This window comes from Electrophorus electricus, chromosome 16 (genome assembly GCF_041902795.1).
Source record: "Electrophorus electricus isolate QZ-2024a chromosome 16, ASM4190279v1, whole genome shotgun sequence".
In the NCBI taxonomy this organism is placed as follows: Eukaryota; Metazoa; Chordata; class Actinopteri; order Gymnotiformes; family Gymnotidae; genus Electrophorus; species Electrophorus electricus.
This window is the reverse complement of record NC_137512.1, coordinates 26172501-26198106: the sequence shown is the minus strand read 5'-3', so window position 1 is coordinate 26198106 and position 25606 is coordinate 26172501. Positions and strand designations below refer to the sequence as shown.

Genomic DNA, 25606 nt, shown 5'->3' with positions numbered 1-25606 from the left:
CACACTCACACACTCTCACACACACACACAAATGCTCTCCCCCCACACCCACACATGAACGTATGCATTATCATGGATGTTTGCACACACACTCGCACACTCACACATGTGTCCTCTGCTCTGTAGGTGTCTGAGTGCTCTGCCCACACATGTCCTCAGACATGATCAAGTGCGTCTCTTCCTCAGCTCTTGGCTGCCCGCCCCCAGCGGTAAGCCCCACCCCACACTCCCCTATACAGTGGTCAAGCCCTCACATGTCCTACTCAAACTCAGACGTGGACCAACACGTGGGGTGACCTGCTTGTGTGTGGGGTGGTCCTACACAGTGATGACCTCATCTGGTGATCTAGATATAGAACAAGACATCACGGGAGTGTGTGTGTCTGTGTGTGTGTGTGTGTCTGTGTGTGTGTGTGTCTGTGTGTGTGTGTCTGTCTATCTGTGTGTGTGTGTGTGTGTGTGTGTGTGTGTCTGTGAGTGTCTTTCTGTCTGTCTGTGAGTGTGTGTCTGAGTGTGTGTCTCTGTGTGTGTGTGTGTGTGTGTGTGTCTGTGAGTGTGTCTGTCTGTGTGTGTGTGTCTGAGTGTCTTTCTGTCTGTCTGTGTGTGTCTGTGTGTGTGTCTGAGTGTGTGTCTGTGTGTGTGTGTGTGTGTGTGTCTGTGAGTGTGTCTGTCTCTGTGTGTGTGTGTGTCTGAGAGTGTCTTTCTGTCTGTCTGTGTGTGTGTGTCTGTGTGTCTGTGAGTGTCTTTCTGTGTGTGTGTGTGTGTGTGTGTCTGTCTGTGTGTGTGTCTGTCTGTGTGTGTGTCTGTCTGTGTGTGTGTCTGTCTGTGTGTGTGTCTGTCTGTGTGTGTGTCTGTCTGTGTGTGTGTCTGTCTGTGTGTGTGTCTGTCTGTGTGCGTGTGTGTGTGTGTCTGTGAGTGTCTTTCTGTCTGTCTGTGTCTGTGAGTGTGTCTGTGAGTGTGTCTGAGTGTGTGTCTCTGTGTGTGTGTGTGTGTGTGTGTGTGTGAGTGTGTCTGTCTCTGTGTGTGTGTGTCTGTGAGTGTCTTTCTGTCTGTCTGTGTGTGTCTGTGTGTGTGTCTGTGTGTCTGTGAGTGTGTCTGTGTGTGTGTGTGTGTGTGTGTGTCTGTGAGTGTGTCTGTCTCTGTGTGTGTGTGTGTCTGAGAGTGTCTTTCTGTCTGTCTGTGTGTGTGTGTCTGTGTGTCTGTGAGTGTCTTTCTGTGTGTGTGTGTGTGTGTCTGTCTGTGTGTGTGTCTGTCTGTGTGTGTGTCTGTCTGTGTGTGTGTCTGTCTGTGTGTGTGTCTGTCTGTGTGTGTGTCTGTCTGTGTGTGTGTCTGTCTGTGTGTGTGTCTGTCTGTGTGTGTGTCTGTCTGTGTGTGTGTCTGTCTGTGTGTGTGTCTGTCTGTGTGTGTGTCTGTCTGTGTGCGTGTGTCTGTGTGCGTGCGTGTGTCTGTGTGCGTGCGTGTGTCTGTGTGCGTGCGTGTGTCTGTGTGCGTGTGTGTGTCTGTGTGCGTGTGTGTGTCTGTGTGCGTCTGTGTCTGTGTGCGTCTGTGTCTGTGTGCGTCTGTGTCTGTGTGCGTCTGTGTCTGTGTGCGTCTGTGTCTGTGTGCGTCTGTGTGTGTGTGTCTGTCTGTGTGTGTGTGTGTGTGTGTGTGTGTCTGTGTGTGTGAGTGTGTGTGTGTGTGTGAGTGTGTGTGAGTGTGTCTGTGAGTGTGTCTGTGTGTGTGTGTGAGTGTGTCTGTGAGTGTGTGTCTGAGTGTGTGTGTGTGTGAGTGTGTCTGTTTCTCTGTGTGTGTGTGTGTCTGTTTCTCTGTGTGTGTGTGTGTCTGTTTCTCTGTGTGTGTGTGTGTCTGTTTCTCTGTGTGTGTGTGTGTGTGTCTGTTTCTCTGTGTGTCTGTTTCTCTGTGTGTCTGTTTCTCTGTGTGTCTGTTTCTCTGTGTGTCTGTTTCTGTGTGTCTGTTTCTCTGTGTGTCTGTTTCTCTGTCTGTGTGTGTCTGTGTCTGTGTGTGTCTGTGTCTGTGTGTCTGTGTCTGTGTGTGTCTGTGTGTGTCTGAGTGTGTGTGTGAGTGTGTGTGTGAGTGTGTGTGTGAGTGTGTGTGTGAGTGTGTGTGTGTGTGTGTGTGTGTGTGTGAGTGTGTGTGTGAGTGTGTCTGTCTCTGTGTGTGTGTGTGTGTGTGTGTGTGTGTGTGTGTGTGTGTGTGTGTGTGTGTGTGTGTGTGTGTGTGTCTGTGTCATATTTTCAGGTTTAGCCTGCTGCTGGAATGGGCCTCTTCTCTCTCTCTCTCCCCCTTTCTCTCTCAGTTCAGTAAGCTTTATTGTCAGACTGTATGCAGGAACAGTTTTGCCAAAGCAATATTATGAATGAACCTTTTAAATGAAGCATTCTGTTGTCTAAAGAACTTGAAGAGAACTGTAACTGGTCTGAAATGAGAACTGGACAAACTGAGGGGAAAATAAATAATGAGGATGGAGACAAAATAAATAGATAAGTACATAAAGGTGTTTATAAACTGGGCAATATAGTGTGTGTGGGCTACTCACTGTCCCTCATTTTACTGTCTCTCGCTCTCTCTCTCGTTCTCTCGCTCTCTCTCATTCTCTCTCGCTCTCTTCTCTCTCTCCAACTGTGTGTGTTGTAATCCTGTGTGCTGATCACTATTTTCAGAGCTCGTCCTCAAGTAAGATTTGTGGCCTCTTACTGTAGCTCTAACAGAACCATGTTAAAGGACCATTTTATTTCAGCTCTAACAGGACCATGTTAAAGGATCATGTTATTTCAATTCTAACAGGACCATGTTACAGGACCATGTTACTGTAGCTCTAACAGTATAATGTCCTGGAAGATGTTACAGGTCCATGTTTCTGTATCTCTTACCAGGGCCATGTTACAGGACCATGTTACAGAACCATGTTACAGCAGCTCTAACAAGACCATGTTATGGGACCATGTTATTTCAGCTCTAACAGGACCATGTTACAGGACCATGTTATTTCAGCTCCAACAGGACCATGTTACTGTAGCTCTAACAGAACCATGTTACAGGGCCATGTTACTGTAGCTCTAACAGTACTAGGTTACTGGGCGATGTTACAGGGCCATGTTTCTGTATCTCTTAACAGGGCCATGTTACAGGACCATGTTACAGAACCATGTTACTGTAGCTCTAACAGTACTATGTTAAAGGAACATGTTACAGGACCATATTAAAGCAGCTCAACTCAACTCCACAGCCACCTACACTCATCTGGATAAATGCACACTAGCCAATCATTTCTGCTTCACAAGCTTTGAGATGGCAACAGTTTGTTTTTGGGTTTTATTAAAAACATTTATTGTAGATGAGGGAGCAGGAAAGAAAGTACTGATCGGGTGATGTCCTGGTGAGCTTTGTCCCGTGTGTTTCAGATCTGAACAGTCTGCTCCAGTGTAGAGGGACGAGCAGGTGAGTGTTGTGGATCTGACCTTTGACCCCAGCACAATTCGCTGTTCTGTCAAATCTCATTTCCATTTAAAATGTTTTTCCAAAACATCTTCAAAGTCGTCCTGAGATGTGGAGATGGTCCTTAAAGGTTTATGCTTTAACACACACACAACTGTCAGTCATACACAGACAGTAACACTAACACGCACACACACACAACTGTCAGTCATACACAGACAGTAACACATTAACACGCACACACACAACTGTCAGTCATACACAGACAGTAACACATTAACATGCACACACACACAACTGTCAGTCATACACAGACAGTAACACATTAACACGCACACACACAACTGTCAGTCATACACAGACAGTAACACATTAACACGCACACACACACAACTGTCAGTCATACACAGACAGTAACACATTTAACACACACACACACAACTGTCAGTCATACACAGACAGTAACACATTAACATGCACACACACACAACTGTCAGTCATACACAGACAGTAACACATTAACACGCACACACACACAACTGTCAGTCATACACAGACAGTAACACATTAACACGCACACACACACAACTGTCAGTCATACACAGACAGTAACACATTAACACGCACACACACACAACTGTCAGTCATACACAGACAGTAACACATTAACACGCACACACACACAACTGTCAGTCATACACAGACAGTAACACATTAACACGCACACACACACAACTGTCAGTCATACACAGACAGTAACACATTAACACGCACACACACACAACTGTCAGTCATACACAGACAGTAACACATTAACACGCACACACACACAACTGTCAGTCATACACAGACAGTAACACATTTAACACACACACACAACTGTCAGTCATACACAGACAGTAACACATTAACACGCACACACACACAACTGTCAGTCATACACAGACAGTAACACATTTAACACACACACACAACTGTCAGTCATACACAGACAGTAACACATTAACACGCACACACACACAACTGTCAGTCATACACAGACAGTAACACATTAACACGCACACACACACAACTGTCAGGCATACACAGACAGTAACACATTAACACGCACACACACAACTGTCAGTCATACACAGACAGTAACACATTAACACGCACACACACAACTGTCAGTCATACACAGACAGTAACACATTAACACGCACACACACACAACTGTCAGTCATACACAGACAGTAACACATTAACACGCACACACACACAACTGTCAGTCATACACAGACAGTAACACATTAACACGCACACACACAACTGTCAGTCATACACAGACAGTAACACATTAACACGCACACACACACAACTGTCAGTCATACACAGACAGTAACACTAACACGCACACACACAACTGTCAGTCATACACAGACAGTAACACATTAACACGCACACACACAACTGTCAGTCATACACAGACAGTAACACATTAACATGCACACACACACAACTGTCAGTCATACACAGACAGTAACACATTAACATGCACACACACACAACTGTCAGTCATACACAGACAGTAACACATTAACACGCACACACACAACTGTCAGTCATACACAGACAGTAACACATTAACACGCACACACACAACTGTCAGTCATACACAGACAGTAACACATTAACACGCACACACACACAACTGTCAGTCATACACAGACAGTAACACATTAACACGCACACACACACAACTGTCAGTCATACACAGACAGTAACACATTAACACGCACACACACACAACTGTCAGTCATACACAGACAGTAACACATTAACACGCACACACACACAACTGTCAGTCATACACAGACAGTAACATTAACACGCACACACACACAACTGTCAGTCATACACAGACAGTAACACATTAACACGCACACACACACAACTGTCAGTCATACACAGACAGTAACACATTAACACGCACACACACACAACTGTCAGTCATACACAGACAGTAACACATTAACACGCACACACACACAACTGTCAGTCATACACAGACAGTAACACATTAACACGCACACACACACAACTGTCAGTCATACACAGACAGTAACACATTAACACGCACACACACACAACTGTCAGTCATACACAGACAGTAACACATTAACACGCACACACACAACTGTCAGTCATACACAGACAGTAACACATTTAACACACACACACAACTGTCAGTCATACACAGACAGTAACACAACACGCACACACACACAACTGTCAGTCATACACAGACAGTAACACATTTAACACACACACACAACTGTCAGTCATACACAGACAGTAACACATTAACATGCACACACACACAACTGTCAGTCATACACAGACAGTAACACATTAACACGCACACACACACAACTGTCAGTCATACACAGACAGTAACACATTAACACACGCACACACACAACTGTCAGTCATACACAGACAGTAACACATTAACACGCACACACACACAACTGTCAGTCATACACAGACAGTAACACATTAACACGCACACACACACAACTGTCAGTCATACACAGACAGTAACACATTAACACGCACACACACACAACTGTCAGTCATACACAGACAGTAACACATTAACACGCACACACACACAACTGTCAGTCATACACAGACAGTAACACATTAACACGCACACACACACAACTGTCAGTCATACACAGACAGTAACACATTAACATGCACACACACACAACTGTCAGTCATACACAGACAGTAACACATTAACACGCACACACACAACTCAGTCATACACAGACAGTAACACATTAACACGCACACACACACAACTGTCAGTCATACACAGACAGTAACACATTAACACGCACACACACACAACTGTCAGTCATACACAGACAGTAACACATTAACACGCACACACACACAACTGTCAGTCATACACAGACAGTAACACATTAACACGCACACACACACAACTGTCAGTCATACACAGACAGTAACACATTAACACGCACACACACAACTGTCAGTCATACACAGACAGTAACACATTAACATGCACACACACACAACTGTCAGTCATACACAGACAGTAACACATTAACATGCACACACACACAACTGTCAGTCATACACAGACAGTAACACGGACACGCACACACACACAACTGTCAGTCATACACAGACAGTAACACATTAACACGCACACACAACTGTCAGTCATACACAGACAGTAACACATTAACACGCACACACACACAACTGTCAGTCATACACAGACAGTAACACATTAACACGCACACACACACAACTGTCAGTCATACACAGACAGTAACACATTAACACGCACACACACAACTGTCAGTCATACACAGACAGTAACACATTAACACGCACACACAAAACTGTCAGTCATACACAGACAGTAACACATTAACACGCACACACACACAACTGTCAGTCATACACACAGTAACACATTAACATGCACACACAAAACTGTCAGTCATACACAGACAGTAACACATTAACATGCACACACAAAACTGTCAGTCATACACACAGTAACACATTAACACGCACACACACAACTGTCAGTCATACACACAGTAACACACACGTTAATTCATGTCTTCCTCACCCTCTCCTTCTTTATTCTTCTCTGTCATTTTCTTCTTTTCTCATCCTCCTTCTTTCCCTCCCTCCCTCTCTCTGTCTCTCCCTCCCTCCCTCTCTCTCTCCCCCTCACTCTCTCTCCCTCTCTCTCTCTCTCCCTCACTCCTTCTCCATCCCTCCCTCTCTCTGTCTCTCTCCCTCCCTCCCTCCCTCTCTCTCTCTCTCTCTCTCTCCCCCCCTCACTCTCTCTCTCCCTCTCTCTCCTTCTCTCTCCCTCACTCCCCCCCTCTCTCTCTCTCCCTCTCTCCCTCACTCACTCTCTCTCCCTCACTCTCTCTTTCCCCTCACTCCCTTTCTCTCTCCCTCTCTCTCTCCTTCCCTCTCTCACTCTCCCTCTCTCTCTCCCTCTCACTCTCCCTCACTCTCTTTCTCTCTCTCCCTCACTCCCTCTCTCTCTCTCTCTCCCTCCCTCACTCACTCTTTCTCTCTCTCGCTCTCTCCCTCCCTCTCACTCCCCCTCCCTCTCTCTCCCTCACTCCCTCTTTCTCTCTCTCTTTCTCTCACTTTTTCACTCTTGTCCTGCAGAGCGATCTGTGGTCTAGCCAGCGTCCAGCCCATGGTGAATGTCCACGCCTCCATGGCACAGACTCCTCCTTCTCATCTGCCCCAGCTGACTTTGCCCCTCCCCCCCACTGCTGAAACTATGGGAGAGTCTCCCGCATCTCAGAGTTACCACACTATCCCCACCTCTCATCTACAACCGCCACCACAACCCCTGCACCCCCCTGGCCCGGCCCAGCCCGGCCAGGAGCAGAGTGGCATTTTGGACTGGCTTCGGAGCTTCCGCCTCCACAAATACTACCCTGTGTTTAAACAGCTGACCATGGAGGAGGTGAGTGCTGAGCGGACAGATGGCTTTATTATTAACATTCAGACGTGAGGCTGGATGAGATGGATAGATGTATCAGTATTCAGTGGAAATGGTTTCAGTAAGTTGTCAGCAGATAACAGTGAAACTGTAGGTACGTTCACTCATGAAAGAGAAGAAACTGTTATATTTGACTAACTTTACTTACACACGGGAAGAACTGTGACTGTGGCCGTGTGGGTCTACAACCTTTCTTTTGCCATGCATCTGTTACCGTCTTCTGATTGTGGACTCTTTCCCATAGTTCCTTGCTCTCACCGAAGAGGATCTGAACAAGTATGATCTCACTCAGGGAGCCAAGAAGAAGCTAAAGACGCAGCTGGAACTGCAGAAGTAAGTGAGACGTGGTCCCTGCACACAAACACCGCTAGCCGAGGTCCCTGCACACAAACACCGCTAGCCGAGGTCCCTGCACACAAACACCGCTAGCCGAGGTCCCTGCACACAAACACCGCTAGCCGAGGTCCCTGCACACAAACACCGCTAGCCGAGGTCCCTGCACACAAACACACACACATGGACACACACATCCGTTCCATACACACGGACTGTAAACTAGTTAGGAATGTCTCTATGGTCCTGTACACCAGGACATGTCCAGAGTTAAATCTGACCCAGCGGTGTGAGCTGTTCTGTGTATACAAACACTGTCAGAGGAACATGTGGAATCCCCCTTACCACTGTCCTCACACACGCACAAACACACACACACACGCACGCACACACAGACGTGCGTGCACAAGCTCTTTCCCTTAGACACACACATTCACGCATGTGTGTGCACACACAAATACAAATACACAACAGAGATAAATGTTATTCAGAACATTTCCAGTATGTTTGCATTTTATTATCCATAATATTTCTTATAGAGATACAGTGGCTGTAGAGTGGGATGGGATGGGGTAGAGTGGGGTGTGGTGGGGTGTGGTGTGGTAGGCCTGGTGCTGGTGGACCTACCCAGGGCACATTTCACTGCTCATGTGTAGGGCATTTGGCAGACACTCTTACCAGAGTGACTTGCATGTGTTTCAGTATGACATTACATGCGTTTTAATATGACAGTATGTGTTTGTGTATCAGTATGCCAGTATGTTTTACTATGCCAGTACATGTGTATCAGTATGACAGTACGTGTGTATCAATGTGACATTACATGTGTATCGGTATGACATTACACGTGTTTGTGTATCAGTATGACAGTACGTGTGTATAAGTATGGAACCCATGATGCCTTGGTCACCTGCTCCTACTGAACCTGGAGGTGAAGAGATGAGTTAAATCGCCAAACTGTGTGCAGGTGCTACCAGACTCACGGCTGAACATCTGCACGCTGGAGAAATGAACGATCTTATATGAGTGTCTGTTGGGTTCTTCCTGTGGCTTTAAGTGGCTTTAGATATGTACTTCTGTGACTGAGCACTGGGACTAGAGTGCTTGATTCCCTACTGACTGTAGTGGTGGGAGAGGTGGTTTAGGTTTAGAGGTAGGGTTAGGGTTAACCCTAGGGCTAGGGCTAGGTTTAGGGTTAGAGATAGGGTTAGGGTTAACCCTAGGGCTAGGGCAAGGTTTAGGGTTAGAGATAGGGTTAGGGTTAACTCTAGGGCTAGGTTTAGGGTTAGAGATAGGGTTAGGGTTAACCCTAGGGCTATGTTTAGGGTTAGAGGTAGGGTTAGGGTTAACCCTAGGGCTAGGGCAAGGTTTAGGGTTAGAGATAGGGTTAGGGTTAACCCTAGGGCTAGGGTTAGGGTTAGAGATAGGGTTAGGGTTAACCCTAGGGCTAGGTTTAGGTTTAGAAATAGGGTTAGGGTTAACCCTAGTGCTAGGTTTAGAAATAGGGTTAGGGTTAACCCTAGGGCTAGGTTTAGGGTTAGGGTTAACTCTATGGTTAGGTATAGGGTTAGGGTTATGGTTAACTTTAGGGTAAGGGTTAACGTTAGGGTTAGGGGTTAGGGTTAACTAGGGTTAGGGGTTAGGGTTGGTTAGGGTTAGGGTTAACTACGGTTAGGATTATAGCAATGACTGCAGTGGTGGCCGAGGCAGATATTCTAGACATTTATGTGAGAACATTTGGTTTGTTTTTCACTTTAGCGTGCCTAAGCGTGTATAAAACTCTGAGAAGTTCATGTTCAGCAGTTTAAGTTCACACAGATTCATTACAGTAAGATTTCTTCAGTTCTGTTCATTGCTGTGAGTCACTGGCTGACACTGGAACAGAAACGTTTGTTATGACTGAGGTCAAAGGGCCTGGGACTGATTTACACAAAGAGTAATGAGCACACACACACACACACACACACACACGCATGCTCTCTCTCACACACACACACACACACACACACACGCATACTCTCTCTCTCTCACACGCGTGCACACACACACACGCATGCTCTCTTTCTCTCTCTCACACACACACACACACACACACACACACACACATGCTCTCTCTCTCACACACACACATGCTCTCTCTCACACACACACACACACGCATGCTCTCTCTCTCTCACACACGTGCACGCACACACATGCTCTCTCTCACACACACACACACACATGCGCATGCTCTCTCTCTCACACACACACGCACACACGCGCATGCTCTCTCTCTCTCACACACACACACACACACACACACACACACACACATGCGTGCTCTCTCTGTCTCTCTCTCTCTCTCTCTCTCTCACACACACACACACACACACACACACTTTTCTAATCCCTTTTCCACTCTGATTATCGTGGAATTTCCACTGGCTGGCTGGGATTGGGGTGGTAGGGGTGAGATAAGACTGCTCCAGGTGATTCCCCATCTGTCACCTGGAAAAACCAGCAGTCCCAACAGCAGGGTGGAGATGGGTGGAGACAGCACCTTCAGTCATTTACCTACAGAAGAAAAACATTTTTGTTAAGATTGTTGAGGTTCTTCTGTAAGGCTCCTTATCTACAGCAGTAGTTATGAGTGTAGGAACGTCATGAATATGAACATTAAAATGATTTGGTATTTTATGAAGTCTTGGGACATGATTTTCTCCTTCATGTTACCACTGTAACTTTTACATTTAATGCTGTTTCTAAATAAAAATGTAAGATAGATCTTCATTCGAATTATCAAAGAATTGACCATATTTGGACCTTCACAATGTCAACTTTTAATATGTGAAATATAAATTTTTACTAGTTTTAAAAACAGATTATCCCCAAATAGTAATTTTAACATTAGACAGATAATCCACCATTCTACTGCCAATTGTAAAATCTGTGTTATCTTCGTGTGTAAGAGCGTTAATCCTGGACGTAGGTCCTTGTTCCTCCATGTCGGAATGCTGGAATCATGTCCAGAAGAGCAGCAGAAGTGGTGTCCTTTAGGTCCTTTAGTCTTGTGGATAACACGCTCTTGGTTAGATGATTAGATGGAACAGGGAGGAAAATTCTTTCCCAACTCTGGCTTTTCACAGTAAACCACTGCTCCAGTTTGGTACTGAAAACGTCTTATATATGACATCATAAACTGTCGATTGGTTAATTTCACCAATTATTTGATGTGTTGATATGTTTGCTGATGCAATGTAATGTGAATGTGTTTGATGTGCTGGCTGATGTAACGTGATTAGTGTGTAATGTGAGTGTGTTTGATGTGCTGGCTGATGTAACGTGATGAGTGTGTTTGATGTGCTGGCTGATGTAACGTGATTAGTGTGTAATGTGAGTGTGTTTGATGTGCTGGCTGATGTAACGTGATTAGTGTGTAATGTGAGTGTGTTTGATGTGCTGGCTGATGTAACGTGATTAGTGTGTAATGTGAGTGTGTTTGATGTGCTGGCTGATGTAACGTGATTAGTGTGTAATGTGAGTGTGTTTGATGTGCTGGCTGATGTAACGTGATTAGTGTGTAATGTGAGTGTGTTTGGCTGACAGGGAGAAGTTGGAGAAGAGACACCTGATGTCTCGGTGCTCTGTGTCCTGTGGTGGCGTTGCCAGAGTAACGCCATCCAGTTACAATGGTCCACTCACACACACACACACAGGCAATAGCAGTACAGGTTAGTGCACGCACACACACACACACACACACACACACACACACACACACACACACACACACACACACACAGTCTCTAACAATAAAGGTGAACACACACACACAGTAACAGACAGTACACATAGACACACACACACACACATATAACAAAATCTTTACCTGTCAAACATGGTGCAATTGAGAGCATCAAGGTTTATTAGGTAATGAGAGAGTTTATTACATCAGAGCTGTCTGTGAGCCTGATAGAAGCCCTTCTGTTATGTCAGGATTAAGTGAGTTTCTCAAGAGTGTCTGATGTCCTTTACACGCTAAATAATACTAATCTCATATTTGTCCTCTGGTTTGGCTGAGACGTATAACTCTGAGTCATCAGCACAGTGTTTATGAATTATTACACGTAGAGGTGGCATATATGAAGAAAAAAACAGGGGCCTTACAACAGACCCTTGTGGGACACCATAGTTAACCTTACAATCAGTTAAATAAGATTTACACACACACGCAGTAACTACAGCACAGATTTACACACACGCAGTAACTACAGCACAGACTTGTATACTCACACTTTGAACCACATTTCATATTTTTAATTAACTAAAAAAGTTTGTATTTTTTGTTGTGCATGAATTGTGCGCGCACGTGTGGGGAAATTGGGTTTGTGTGCATGTGTACATGCATGGGTGTGTATGCATGCCTGTGTGTTCACATATGTGTGCATGCATGGGTGTGTATGCATGCCTGTGTGTTCACATATGTGTGCATGCATGGGTGTGTATGCATGCCTGTGTGTTCACATATGTGTGCATGTACATGCGTGTGAGTGGTGATTTGAGCATATCTGTGTATGCGTGTGTGTTCAGAGCTGCAGGGAGAGGCTGAGGGCAGCTCCTCGGGCTCCTCCAGCGCACCCTGCAGCCCGATGTCACAGTCCCGTGACGCCTCCTTCGACCGGACCAGGGAACCCCCCAGGAGTGCGTTCCCCACACACCCAATGCACACCCAGCAAATCAGCCTGCAGCTCTGAGCTGTTCAGTTACACCATTAAAGAGATTAATTTAAGACTTCGTTGTAAGACTACTTCGTTGGTAATATGGTAATAGTGACAGTGTCAGTGGTAATAGTGTGTCTATAGTAATAGTGACAGTGTCTGTGTAATAGTGTGTCTATAGTAATGGTGACAGTGTCTGTGGTAATAGTGTGTCTATAGTAATGGTGACAGTGGCTGTGGTAATAGTGTGTCTATAGTAATAGTGACAGTCTGTGGTAATAGTGTGTCTATAGTAATAGTGACAGTCTGTGGTAATAGTGTGTCTATAGTAATAGTGACAGTGTCTGTGGTAATAGTGTGTCTATAGTAATAGTGACAGTGTCTGTGGTAATAGTGTGTCTATAGTAATGGTGACAGTGTCTGGTAATAGTGTGTCTATAGTAATGGTGACAGTGTCTGTGGTAATAGTGTGTCTATAGTAATGGTGACAGTGTCTGTGGTAATAGTGTGTCTATAGTAATGGTGACAGTGTCTGTGGTAATAGTGTGTCTATAGTAATGGTGACAGTGTCTGTGGTAATAGTGTGTCTAGTAATAGTGACAGTGTCTGTGGTAATAGTGTGTCTATAGTAATGGTGACAGTGTCTGTGGTAATAGTGTGCCTATAGTAATAGTGACAGTGTCAGTGGTAATAGTGTGTCTATAGTAATGGTGACAGTGTCTGTGGTAATAGTGTGTCTATAGTAATAGTGACGGTGTCTGTGGTAATAGTGTGTCTATAGTAATGGTGACGGTGTCTGTGGTAATAGTGTGTCTATAGTAATGGTGACAGTGTCTGTGTAATAGTGTGTCTATAGTAATGGTGACAGTGTCTGTGGTAATAGTGTGTCTATAGTAATGGTGACAGTGGCTGTGGTAATAGTGTGTCTATAGTAATAGTGACAGTGGCTGTGGTAATAGTGTGTCTATAGTAATAGTGACAGTGGCTGTGGTAATAGTGTGTCTATAGTAATAGTGACAGTCTGTGGTAATAGTGTGTCTATAGTAATAGTGACAGTGTCTGTGGTAATAGTGTGTCTATAGTAATGGTGACAGTGTCTGTGGTAATAGTGTGTCTATAGTAATGGTGACAGTGTCTGGTAATAGTGTGTCTATAGTAATGGTGACAGTGTCTGGTAATAGTGTGTCTATAGTAATGGTGACAGTGTCTGTGGTAATAGTGTGTCTATAGTAATGGTGACAGTGTCTGTGGTAATAGTGTGTCTATAGTAATGGTGACAGTGTCTGTGGTAATAGTGTGTCTATAGTAATGGTGACAGTGTCTGTGGTAATAGTGTGTCTATAGTAATGGTGACAGTGTCTGTGGTAATAGTGTGTCTATAGTAATGGTGACAGTGGCTGTGGTAATAGTGTGTCTATAGTAATGGTGACAGTGGCTGTGGTAATAGTGTGTCTATAGTAATGGTGACAGTGGCTGTGGTAATAGTGTGTCTATAGTAATGGTGACAGTGGCTGTGGTAATAGTGTGTCTATAGTAATGGTGACAGTGGCTGTGGTAATAGTGTGTCTATAGTAATAGTGACAGTCTGTGGTAATAGTGTGTCTATAGTAATAGTGACAGTGTCTGTGGTAATAGTGTGTCTATAGTAATGGTGACAGTGTCTGTGGTAATAGTGTCTATAGTAATGGTGACTGTGTAATAGTGTGTCTATAGTAATGGTGACGGTGTCTGTGGTAATAGTGTGTCTATAGTAATGGTGACGGTGTCTGTGGTAATAGTGTGTCTATAGTAATAGTGACAGTGTCTGTGGTAATAGTTTGTCTATAGTAATAGTGACAGTGTCTGTGGTAATAGTGTGTCTATAGTAATGGTGACAGTGTCTGTGGTAATAGTGTGTATAGTAATAGTGACAGTGGCTGTGGTAATAGTGTCTATAGTAATAGTGACAGTGTCTGTGTTAATAGTTTGTCTATAGTAATGGTGACAGTGTCTGTGGTAATAGTTTGTCTATAGTAATGGTGACTGTCTGTGGTAATAGTGTGTCTATAGTAATGGTGACTCTGTGGTAATAGTGTGTCTATAGTAATAGTGACAGTGTCTGTGGTAATAGTGTGTCTATAGTAATAGTGACAGTGTCTGTGGTAATAGTGTGCCTATAGTAATAGTGACAGTGTGTATGGTAATAAGTGCTGTATAAGTGAAGCTGATTTGTTGCTGTGGGTGTGTCCTGGCAGGGGCGGAGTCTGGAGAGAAGGAGCGGTCTTGCTTCCATGGCGCCGGTGGTTCTGCTGCTCCTAGCCGACCTACTGCTCAGGTCCTCCCTGTCCAGAACGGTCCGTCTCTGTCCCCATCACAGTTGACTCCGCCTTCCTTACCCCTGCTGTCTCCGGGGCGTGGTCTCCACTCTCCCCGAAAGCCCCGCCCCTCGCCGCTCTGTCCCGAGGACAGACCCAAACCCCCAGGGGCCTGCGTGGGAGCGGGCGTCCGTTTTGAAAGCTTCTTCCCTGGGGTGGGCATGGACGCTGTCCCCCCAGGGCTGCAATCTCCTGGGCTCATGGTGGAGACGAGCACCGCCCTAACTGCCACCTCCAACACCCTCCACCAATTCTCTCACCCCCCGCTGCAGCTGCAGGTGTCTCCCTCACCCACCCCCCCCATGGGGGCTCACTACCCTGCTTCCTCCTCGTGTTCTTCCTCCAGCCTGACCTCCAAACCAACGTTCCCGCCTGTCAGTGCAATCCCCATGGTAACGGGCAGCGGCGTTCCTATGGCAGCGGTGTCAGGGAACACCTACAGCATGAGCAGCGTGCCCGTGGCCCCGCCCAGATCCAGCCCCCTGTCGTCGGAAGCGGCAGCCTACATTGCGGGCCAGGCGAACGTGGTGGGTGCAGCTGTGTGCGTGTGCACCTCGTGTGGCTGCAGCGGGAACTGCGGCTCATACGGCACGCTGGCTTCAGGCTACTCGGGCTACTTGCCCCGCCCTATTTCTGCCACGCCCGTCTTCACGCTGGGGCCCCTGCTCCATCTCAGCCCCCTCCTCACAGGCAGTGGCTCCGCCTCTCCTTTCTCCTACCCTCTTGTAGCCCCGCCCCTCTACAACAGTGGCCTATCGCACGACTCACAACAAAACCTCATCCTGCCTCCCATGCAGGGCTTTTTAGGGGGAGGGGCTAATGTGTATCAACCGCATGGGGTGATGGGAAGTGGAGGGGTGGGGCAGAAGAAGGCAGGGACTGTGTCTTGCTACAACTGTGGGGTGAGTGGCCATCGAGCGCTAGACTGCAGACAGACACCCATGGACTCTAAACAGCAAGGTAGAGACCGGACAGCGGCACCCTGGGAAAATAATACTCACACTCACTCACACACACACACTCACGCACACACATACATACTCACACACATTCACTCACACACACACTCACACACACACACTCACTCACACACACACACACACTCACACACACACTCACTCACTCACACACACTCACTCACTCACTCACACTCACTCACACACACACACACACACACACATACTCACACACATTCACTCACACACATTCACTCACACACATTCACTCACACACACACACTCACACACACACACTCACACACACACACTCACTCACTCACTCACTCACACTCACACACACACTCACTCACACACACTCACTCACTCACTCACTCACACTCACTCACACACACACAGACACACACACACACAGACACACACACACACACAGACACACACACATACATACTCACACACATTCACTCACACACATTCACACACTCACACACACACACTCACTCACTCACTCACACACTCACTCACTCACTCACACACACACACACACACACAGATACTCACTCACAACTCACACACACATACTCACTCACAACTCACACACACACTCAGGCAAAAATTGAATGCAATAAAATAAAAATAAAAAAAAGAAGAAAACAACCATTTTAAAAGTTTTTTTTATCAGTAATTTTTGTTAAATGGGCTTCTGCTGATTTCATCTGCTTGTACTTATGTATGTATTGTGTGTGTGTGTGTCATTGTTTTTACAGGGATGTTTCGTCTCAAGTACTCTCCTCATTCAGACAGCCAGGACTCTGCTGACTAAGTGTGATTCTACGAGTGTGTGAGGTTATGAAGAGTCCTCTGGTGTGAGCCTGCACTCACACACACTCTGCCCACACCTGAAGCACTTGGAGTGACTCTTCAGTAAGGTTGGCATGGAAACCAGCCATGCCACTCAGACAGGGCAGAGAACACACTAAAGAACCCAGACTGCAGACAGGCTTCAGAAAGCAGCCTCTCCAGGCGAATATTAGTCTAACGGGAAAACAGTTTAATTTTAGGTGGCTACATTTTGATGATTCAAAATGCGTCACACGACTGCCATGTAAAAGTTCTCCACCCAAGGAAAGACGCTCATTTTTACAAGTCTTTGTGTATTCTTGCTCTGTCTTTTTGGATGTCATAGTTTTGCAAATCATTTTAGTCATTTTTGGAAACCATACCAGGTAGTTTTTGATGACATTTTTGCTCAGTGCCATAACAAATCAGGATGAAAGCACAATGCTGCCTCCCCTTGGCCGTTTACTGTAATGACACTGAAAAGCTCTGGCTGCCCGTGCTTCAACAGTCTGCCCCGTTTGGGTTGTCTGTCTGGAGCTGCTTCAACAGTCTGCCCTGTTTGGGTTGTCTGTCTGGAGCTGACAGAACTAGCCTGTTACAGCATGGACATGTTGAACTGCTCCATCATTCTTACCTGGTGGTGTATGGAGAAGAAGCCTGAAGCCCAGAGAGAACAGAACCACACGGAGAAAGAACAGGCTCAGGAACCCGTCCCACAGCCAGTTGGGTGACCACTGCAGTACCCCGTGTGTGCCCTGCAGGGACCACACAGTAGGTGCCGAGCAGAATCCCTCATCCTCAAGGTTCAGGAGTGGTGCTTGCAGGGTTCACTATGCATGCTGCCTTCTGACAAATATTCATGCGCTATGTTTTCCTGTGTAACCAGCCAGTGTTTCTAGTCCTCCAGACGCTGTGAGGGAGCCAGTCGCGTTCCTCTACTCTTTGGTCATTTTGTATTTAATGGTCGATGGTGAACTGAGTTTGTAATCAGAGTTATTTTGTATACAATACCAATTTGAGACTGTTTTTCCAAAATTAAACTTTATTGATTGTCTTTTGGATGTGTGTATGTGTGGGATCCTTTTTTTTTTTTTTTTTTTTTTTTTTTTACACAAATGTACTTCAGTACTGAAATAAGAGTTGACAGCACATTTTAAGGCAAATTAAACTAAATGTGGCGTCTACAGTCGTGGTCTTTAGCTGTTGTGTCTACGATCGTGCTGGTCTACAGCTTTGGTTGTTCTCCATTTTCAATTTATTATTATTATTAGTCACAGTCATATAGATTATTTCCCTCCCTTGCAGGTTTATGGACCCACTGAGCTTAAGGTGTAAATCAGTCTATGGGGAGCGTTCAGCATACAGTAGGAACAGTTAGCTTGGTGAGGGGAGCTCAGAGGAAGGATAGTTCTGCGCCAAGACCAATGGCTCCAATTTTCAGATGCTGCAAAGACGGACAGGCTGAGGTGAGTCAGCGGAGTCTAATTACAGGTTATATGACCATAAAACTGACAACGTGGATTATGGGTAATGTGTGATGAGTGACTACAGGGTTTTACAGTGAAAATAAAAACTGCCGCTATTTCTCCATAAACCTGAACGTTTGAGTTATGTAGGTAACAAGAAACACGATGAGGATGGCTGGACACTTGTCAACATCTTGAATATTCCTGTTTTATTTATCTGTTAAAATAACAAATGTGAAGTTCAAGAGCAGAGTGACACAGGGGAGATAGCATGGCTATTAAAGTGGAGATACAGAAGAGAAGGATCACTGCCAAACCATGTCAGACAAACACCTGTAGACATTGTTCTTTACACAAATTTAGCATGTGAACATTAACTAGGAAACTTCACTTTAAATACACAAAGACCATTCCAGATAAACACACAGGCTAAAGCACCTGAGACAGAAGCCTTGGACACTGTGGTTGTTGGACAATTAGACATCCCCACACAGGCAGACACTAGAACACATATGCAGTGATATAAAGGCGCAGAGAACCCTCTCGTAAGGTCAGGACATTGAGAAAAGCAGGTCTCCTGGAGGCATCCTGGACCTGCTGCAGAGACATCTGCCAATAGCTAACCCACGTCCCCTCACACGCTCGCACCGGGCCAGAGGTGCAGCTAACCCGCGTCCCCTCACACGCTCGCACCGGGCCAGAGGTGCAGCTAACCCGCGTCCCCTCACACGCTCGCACTGGGCCAGAGTTGCAGCTAACCCGCGTCCCCTCACACCGGGCCAGAGGTGCAGCTAACCCGCGTCCCTTCCTGTATCTGCATTACAGAGCTGTAAGGTGTCTGATTGATGAGCATTTTTCTGGAATGACTCCCATTCCATCTGCTTTGTGTGGATCACAGAAATTATCAACAGGTCACAGTTCCTCCTTTGTGAGTCCAAGAAGCCTCCAGCTCACAGCTGTGCTGCAAGGAGCTGCTGGGAATCGCCTTGAGCGCAGAAGTTCACCAGCAACAGGCTGTGCAGCGCACTACAGCTAACAGTCCTTCAGATGGTACAGATCTGCACTTGAACAAGCTGATCTGTTCCCTGTCGGTCTCATGTGAAGCTACAAGCTTTGTCAAGTTTAGCAATCTTGCAACTAAGAGTGAGGGAGCGTGTGACTGTACCTCATATCAAGAACTTGCACAATGCATTTAAATGAGAGAATCTGTCATTCACATATCCACTACACATCAGATATGTGGCATTTCTGTTAAGATCAAACTCCAAAAATATACAACTAAAAATAAAAACACTACTCCTTCTCCGAGCTATTCTAAGCAATCGTCACAACTCATGTGAAGCACGTTCTCACCAACACACCATTTCATTAACGGATCATGGACTGACCACAGGTTGAAGAAACCGGATAAACAATGTGATCAGAAACCATCAGGAGTCATCTGTATTTAAACACAGCCTCTGCTCTAGGGCTGATGGGACTTCCACACAATCACAGGGACAAAGTCTGTCCACCCAAATTAAACGACAAAACCACATCAACGTCAGAAGGAAGGAGATCTGGGTATTACGGGGCGAGAAGAGTGAGACTTCTTCTGTCTGCTTCTGTATTGAGGTGGTGTGTGTGTGTAAGCTAGGCGGTGTATGCAGTGTGTGTGTGTGAGAGCCAGGCGGTGTATGCAGTGTGTGTGTGAGAGCCAGGTGGTGTATGCAGGGTGTGTGTGTGTGTGTGTGTGTGTGAGGGCCAGGCGGTGCATGCAGGGTGAGGGTGTGTGTGTGTGTGTGTGTGTGAGAGCCAGGTAGTGTATGCAGGGTGTGTGTGTGTGTGTATATGCTGGAAGCTCATTGTCCGTAAGTGAGAGCAGGAAGGTTCTACTAAGGCATCGCACTTCCAAAGGTTTCCTGAGAGGCGTAGACCATGTACAGGAAGCCATCTTCATCCCGCTCCCGCTCATACACTTCGGAGATGGCTGTGGACACGGACACCATGCTGTGGCCGTTCACAAGCAGGAAGAAAGCCTGGTTGGAGTTCAGCTGCAGGCGCCTCCTGGTGGCAGCAACATGACAAAACACAAACTGTTAGCAGTTCTGTTTTAATCTGCTATTTTTAGCCTTCGTAGGACATACTAAAGGTGAATATAAACAGAGCTTGGGTCTAATCCCTCGCTCCCCTTATCCCTCTCTCTCTCTCTCTCTCCCTACACACCCTCTCTTTTCCGCAGGTTTTCATGCAGTAGTCCAGCGTTCTCTGCGTGAGGAGGATCTACACAGCACTGGGGCTCCAGCTTACCTGATGATTTTGATGAGTTCACTCATGTTCACATGGTCAGGAACCAAAAACTTGGTCTTGTCCAGAACAGGCAGTTGTTTTTCCCCCTTGTACCTCTCAATGATGACCTGAAAAATGAAAACAGACAGCAGACACTTCATTCTCTTGTTTTATAAAAAAGTAAGCACACCAGTTTCTGAAATATTTATTTAAAATACCAAAATTTGAGTTTATAAAACTCTATTTTTGTTTTTTGTGTTTGTATGTGGGACCCTCCCTTTACACCAATCATAGAGAATTCTTGTTTTTTGAACAGATCAGTCAGCAGAGCGGTAATGCGGTAATGCGCGTATGTAGCAGGGCGGTAATGCGGTAACACGCGTATGTAGCAGAGCGGTAATGCGGTAACGCGCGTATGTAGCAGGGCGGTAATGCGGTAACGCGCGTATGTTGCAGGGCGGTAATGTGGTAACCCGTATGAAGCAGGGCGGTAATGTGGTAACCCGTATGAAGCAGGGCGGTAATGTGGTAACCCGTATGAAGCAGGGCGGTAATGTGGTAACCCGTATGAAGCAGGGCGGTAATGTGGTAACCCGTATGAAGCAGGGCGGTAATGTGGTAACGCGCGTATGTAGCAGAGCGGTAATGTGGTAACCCGTATGTAGCAGAGCGGTAATGCGGTAACGTGTGTATGTAGTAGAGCGGTAATGTGCTAGCTCTGCTAGCAGGCCTGTGTGGGCCCCAGGGGAACACAGTGGGGGTGTGAGACTAGGGGGCAGGGTGGTACTCTGGAGGTGATCCCATTAGCAGCTGAACGAGTCTAATCCACAGGTGGCAGACTGTCACATGATCCCCCAGTCAGCTGGTGACACTGTGCTCTTCCAACCCTGCTGTCCTTTAGAGCCTTGCTTACATATGCTGATTTGAGCAGACTCTCAGAGGTCTGGAAACCAACGACTCCTCACACAGTTTATACTGCTTTGATGTGTAAATATGACCCTTTAAATCAGGGGAGGGGTGGGTAGGTGTGTTGGCAAGCATTCAGAGAGGTCCCAACCTTCATGAATGACAATATGACCCTGCAAACACTCACTATAGTTCAGACATATGAGAATCCAGCTGGACTCCACTACTGCATGTCCTGCATGACCCAGGAGTCTCAAAGACAAAGGTGAGATCCCCAAGTCAACCGAAACAAACAATCCCGACGCGCGCGCACACACACACACACGCTGACACACGGCATGCAAGGCACCGTTTCCCAGTGGGTTCTGCACCGGGACGGGCAGCGGAGGGGCTCTTACCGGAATCTTGCTGGGGTGCTGCTCTCGAATATGTCTGACATCGTCCACTCTCTGTTCTGTAGGGGAAACGTCAACACACTGTTACACGTTCACTCAGCTAAAGAACAGTTATCGACTAATTCATTTTTAACTGAAAAATTGGAATGAAAGAAGCCCGACTCATGTTTTCACTGTCGAAGTCTAAACAGTTACAGCGACTAGTGGCTGTGCTTCTGGAAACCAAATGAAACAAGTTCCGCCGTTTTTAGGTTAAAACGCAAAACAAAGACGGTCGTGTGTATCTTAAGAGGATAAGAAGGATCCAAACACGTGACCCGCTTAACAGACGTGATGAAAACAGGGCCCACGTTCACGAGCAGGTTTACTTCAGCACGTGTAGTGGATAAACCACACGAAGCCCACTCACGTCCAGTCGGACCAGTCACACGTCGGCGGGCTGCACCTGACCCAGCCAAGGCGCCTCTTTACTCCAGGAATCCGCTTGCTGAGCTCAGCGGCTGGTCCCATCCCCCAATTCTGCAGAGAGCTCGTCTGCATCTCCAGATCTGCGTGTGGTTGCCACACATCTGGCCTCGCGACGGTATTGCGACACCGAAGCTGAGTCTCGAGGCAACCTGTACTAAACAGTGCCGAATGTTTGTCTTATTCTGTTATTCGCAGCTGCATAATTCTGAATACGCAGCGGTTGGAGTGTTCAGAGATGTGCATCAGCGCCGACACCCTTCCCCAGGTCACCCCGAGCCCCACACGACGTGACCTACTTTAGACTGCTCACTGTAGGGCCCTGCGCACCTCCATGCACCCTGGCGAACCGACACTAGCTGTTTAAGAGGAATATTATATATATAAAGAGAACGATGTTGATGTTAAAGGTTAATTATTGTAAGGAGCTTGACTCGATTAATCTATTAATGTCATACTAAACTGTAAACATTTCGCGCATTTTGTCGCAGGTTTATTAGAAAACGAAAGCGAGCTCGAGCCCGCAGCACGCGCTTACCAAAGGTCCTTCTTTGTTTGAACGTCTTTTCTGACGGCATGTTTCACGGACACGCGAGAGTATTTAGGCAAACCGCCTAAGATGAACAGAAGTAAAATAGCGACGCGTCTACGCAGGCGTTACCGAGTTGGGTTTCAAAAAAACCCAAATAACGCAACTCTTTTGCAACCCTTTCCTGCTCGCGAGTGACTCTGCTGCTGCGCGAGGACTCTAACCAGCAAAACAAACCAGTCAGCTGACGCGTGACGTCACGGGCGGCCGAGCAGGGGCGGGGTTAAGATGCTCGCGGTTCTAGTGCGACGTGGAGAGTAATTGTCTCTAACATAGTGCCCGAAAGCAAGGTGTTTATCTTTTTATAAGCCATTATCATAAAAAAAGAACCCAATACCTTTATCAAACAAGGAAAAAGAAAAAAAGATCTTCCTGCCGTTGCGGTCTATTACGGTACAATATTATTTATAACATTTTATCAGACTAAATCTCATTCTTCTGGTAATGTTATTTCCAGACAGTCCTCCTGTGTGCTGGAAGAGTGGAAGAGCAGTTGTTACGTCACAAGCTCAGAGATTAAGACGCGCGACTAGTAATCAGAAGGTTGCCGGAGCAAGACCCTTAACCCTCAGTTACTCAGGTTGTACTCAGTCAGAATTGTAAGTTGTTTTGGATAAAAAGCGTCAGATAAATGCTGTGAAACGTAATCATATATATATATAACCTTTAGCATTGAACTGCGATGTTTCAGTGCAGCTGCAATGTGTATCTTAATTAGTATCCACACAGTCTGTTCACAGAGTGAGATGGATGAGGGTGTCGTGCGTTATTTGATCTAAACATGACTAGAGGCAAGAACAGGAAAGAGTAGTTGTGTAGGAATGAGCATATCCAACAGGGTAGATTACTGTAATGTTCTCCTTGCAACCCTGACCCCAACACTAACCCTAACCCTGACCCCGACCCCAACACTAACCCTGAACCTGACCCCAACACTAACCCTGACCCTGATCCCAACACTAACCCTAACCCTGACCCAACCCCAACACTAACCCGGACCTTCACCCCAACACTAACCCTAACCCTGACCTGATCCCAACACTAACCCTGACCCTGACCCAAACACTAACCCTAACCCTGAACCTGACCACAACACTAACCCTGACCCTGACCCTGAACCTCACCCCAACACTAACCCTGACCCTGACCCTCACCCCAGCACTAACCCTAACCCTGACCTGACCCCAACCCTAACCCTGACCTCGACCCTGACCCCAACACTAACCCTGACCCTGACCCCAACACTAACCCTGACCCCAACACTAACCCTAACCCTGAACCTGACCACAACACTAACCCTGAACCTGACCCCAACACTAACCCTGACCCTGATCCCAACACTAACCCTAACCCTGACCCAACCCCAACACTAACCCGGACCTTCACCCCAACACTAACCCTAACCCTGACCTGATCCCAACACTAACCCTGACCCTGACCCAAACACTAACCCTAACCCTGAACCTGACCACAACACTAACCCTGACCCTGACCCTGAACCTCACCCCAACACTAACCCTGACCCTGACCCTCACCCCAGCACTAACCCTAACCCTGACCTGACCCCAACCCTAACCCTGACCTCGACCCTGACCCCAACACTAACCCTGACCCTGACCCCAACACTAACCCTGACCCTGACCCCAACACTAACCCTAACCCTGAACCTGACCACAACACTAACCCTGACCCCAACCCCAACACTAACCCTGACCCTCACCCCAACACTAACCCTAACCCTGACCTGACCCCAACACTAAACCTGACCCTGACCCCAACACTAACCCTGGCCCTGACCCTGACCCCAACACTAACCCTGACCCCAACCCTAACCCTAACCTTGACCCTGACCCCAACACTAACCCTGACCCCAACCCTAACTCCAACACTAACCCTAACGCTGACCCTGACCCCAACACTAACCCTGACCCTCACCCCAACACTAACCCTAACCCTGATCTGACCCCAACACTAACCCTGACCCCAACCCTAACCCTGACCTCGACCCTGACCCCAACATTAACCCTAACCCTGAACCTGACCCCAACCCTGACCCCAACCCTAACCCTGACCCCGACCCTGACCCCAACACTAACCCTGACCCTAACACTAACCCTTACCCTGACCCTGACCCCAACACTAACCCTAACCCTGACCCTGACCCCAACACTAACCCTAATCCTGACCCCAACACTAACCCTAACCCTGAACCTGACCCCAACACTAACCCTGACCCTGACCCCAACACTAACTCTGACCCTGACCCCGACCCTGACCCCAACACTAACCCTAACCCTGACCCCAACACTAACCCCGACCCTGACCCCAACAC

At 46.7% G+C, this 25606-nt stretch overlaps 2 protein-coding genes across 3 annotated transcripts in view; one reads left to right on the top strand and one right to left on the bottom strand.

The window, feature by feature from the left end:
* Window positions 1-18244, top strand: part of zcchc14 (zinc finger, CCHC domain containing 14) — a 41885-nt gene extending 23641 nt beyond the window's left edge. Inside the window, exons 6-13 of one of the 2 annotated variants that reach the window (XM_081698568.1) lie at window positions 127-209; window positions 3402-3438; window positions 7660-7966; window positions 8247-8335; window positions 11924-12048; window positions 12908-13018; window positions 15270-16291; window positions 17113-18244. In XM_081698568.1, the coding sequence (XP_081554694.1) occupies window positions 127-209; window positions 3402-3438; window positions 7660-7966; window positions 8247-8335; window positions 11924-12048; window positions 12908-13018; window positions 15270-16291; window positions 17113-17190 (1852 nt within the window). In that variant the 3' untranslated portion in view covers window positions 17191-18244. Of the gene's footprint in view, window positions 1-126; window positions 210-3401; window positions 3439-7659; window positions 7967-8246; window positions 8336-11923; window positions 12049-12907; window positions 13019-15269; window positions 16350-17112 lie in introns of both variants that reach the window. The other variant, XM_035532102.2, reaches the window with a different exon arrangement.
* Window positions 18245-18831: 587 nt separating this feature from the next.
* Window positions 18832-23444, bottom strand: map1lc3b (microtubule-associated protein 1 light chain 3 beta). The gene is made up of 4 exons (XM_027029941.3): window positions 23224-23444; window positions 22224-22279; window positions 20941-21047; window positions 18832-20697 (listed from the first exon to the last, which is right to left on the bottom strand). The coding sequence occupies exons 1-4, from the start codon at window positions 23261-23263 to the stop codon at window positions 20526-20528; spliced, it is 375 nt and encodes a 124-aa protein (XP_026885742.1). The 5' UTR covers window positions 23264-23444; the 3' UTR covers window positions 18832-20525.
* Between the last annotated feature and the right edge of the window lie 2162 nt (window positions 23445-25606).

Coding starts and splice junctions, on each gene's coding strand:
- map1lc3b (XM_027029941.3), bottom strand. CDS start 23,263: ATGCCGTCAGAAAAGACGTTCAAACAAAGAAGGACCTTTG. Junction 22,280..23,223: donor CAAACAAAGAAGGACCTTTG/GTAAGCGCGTGC, acceptor TTTCCCCTACAG/AACAGAGAGTGGACGATGTC. Junction 20,698..20,940: donor GAACTCATCAAAATCATCAG/GTAAGCTGGAGC, acceptor TGCTGCCACCAG/GAGGCGCCTGCAGCTGAACT.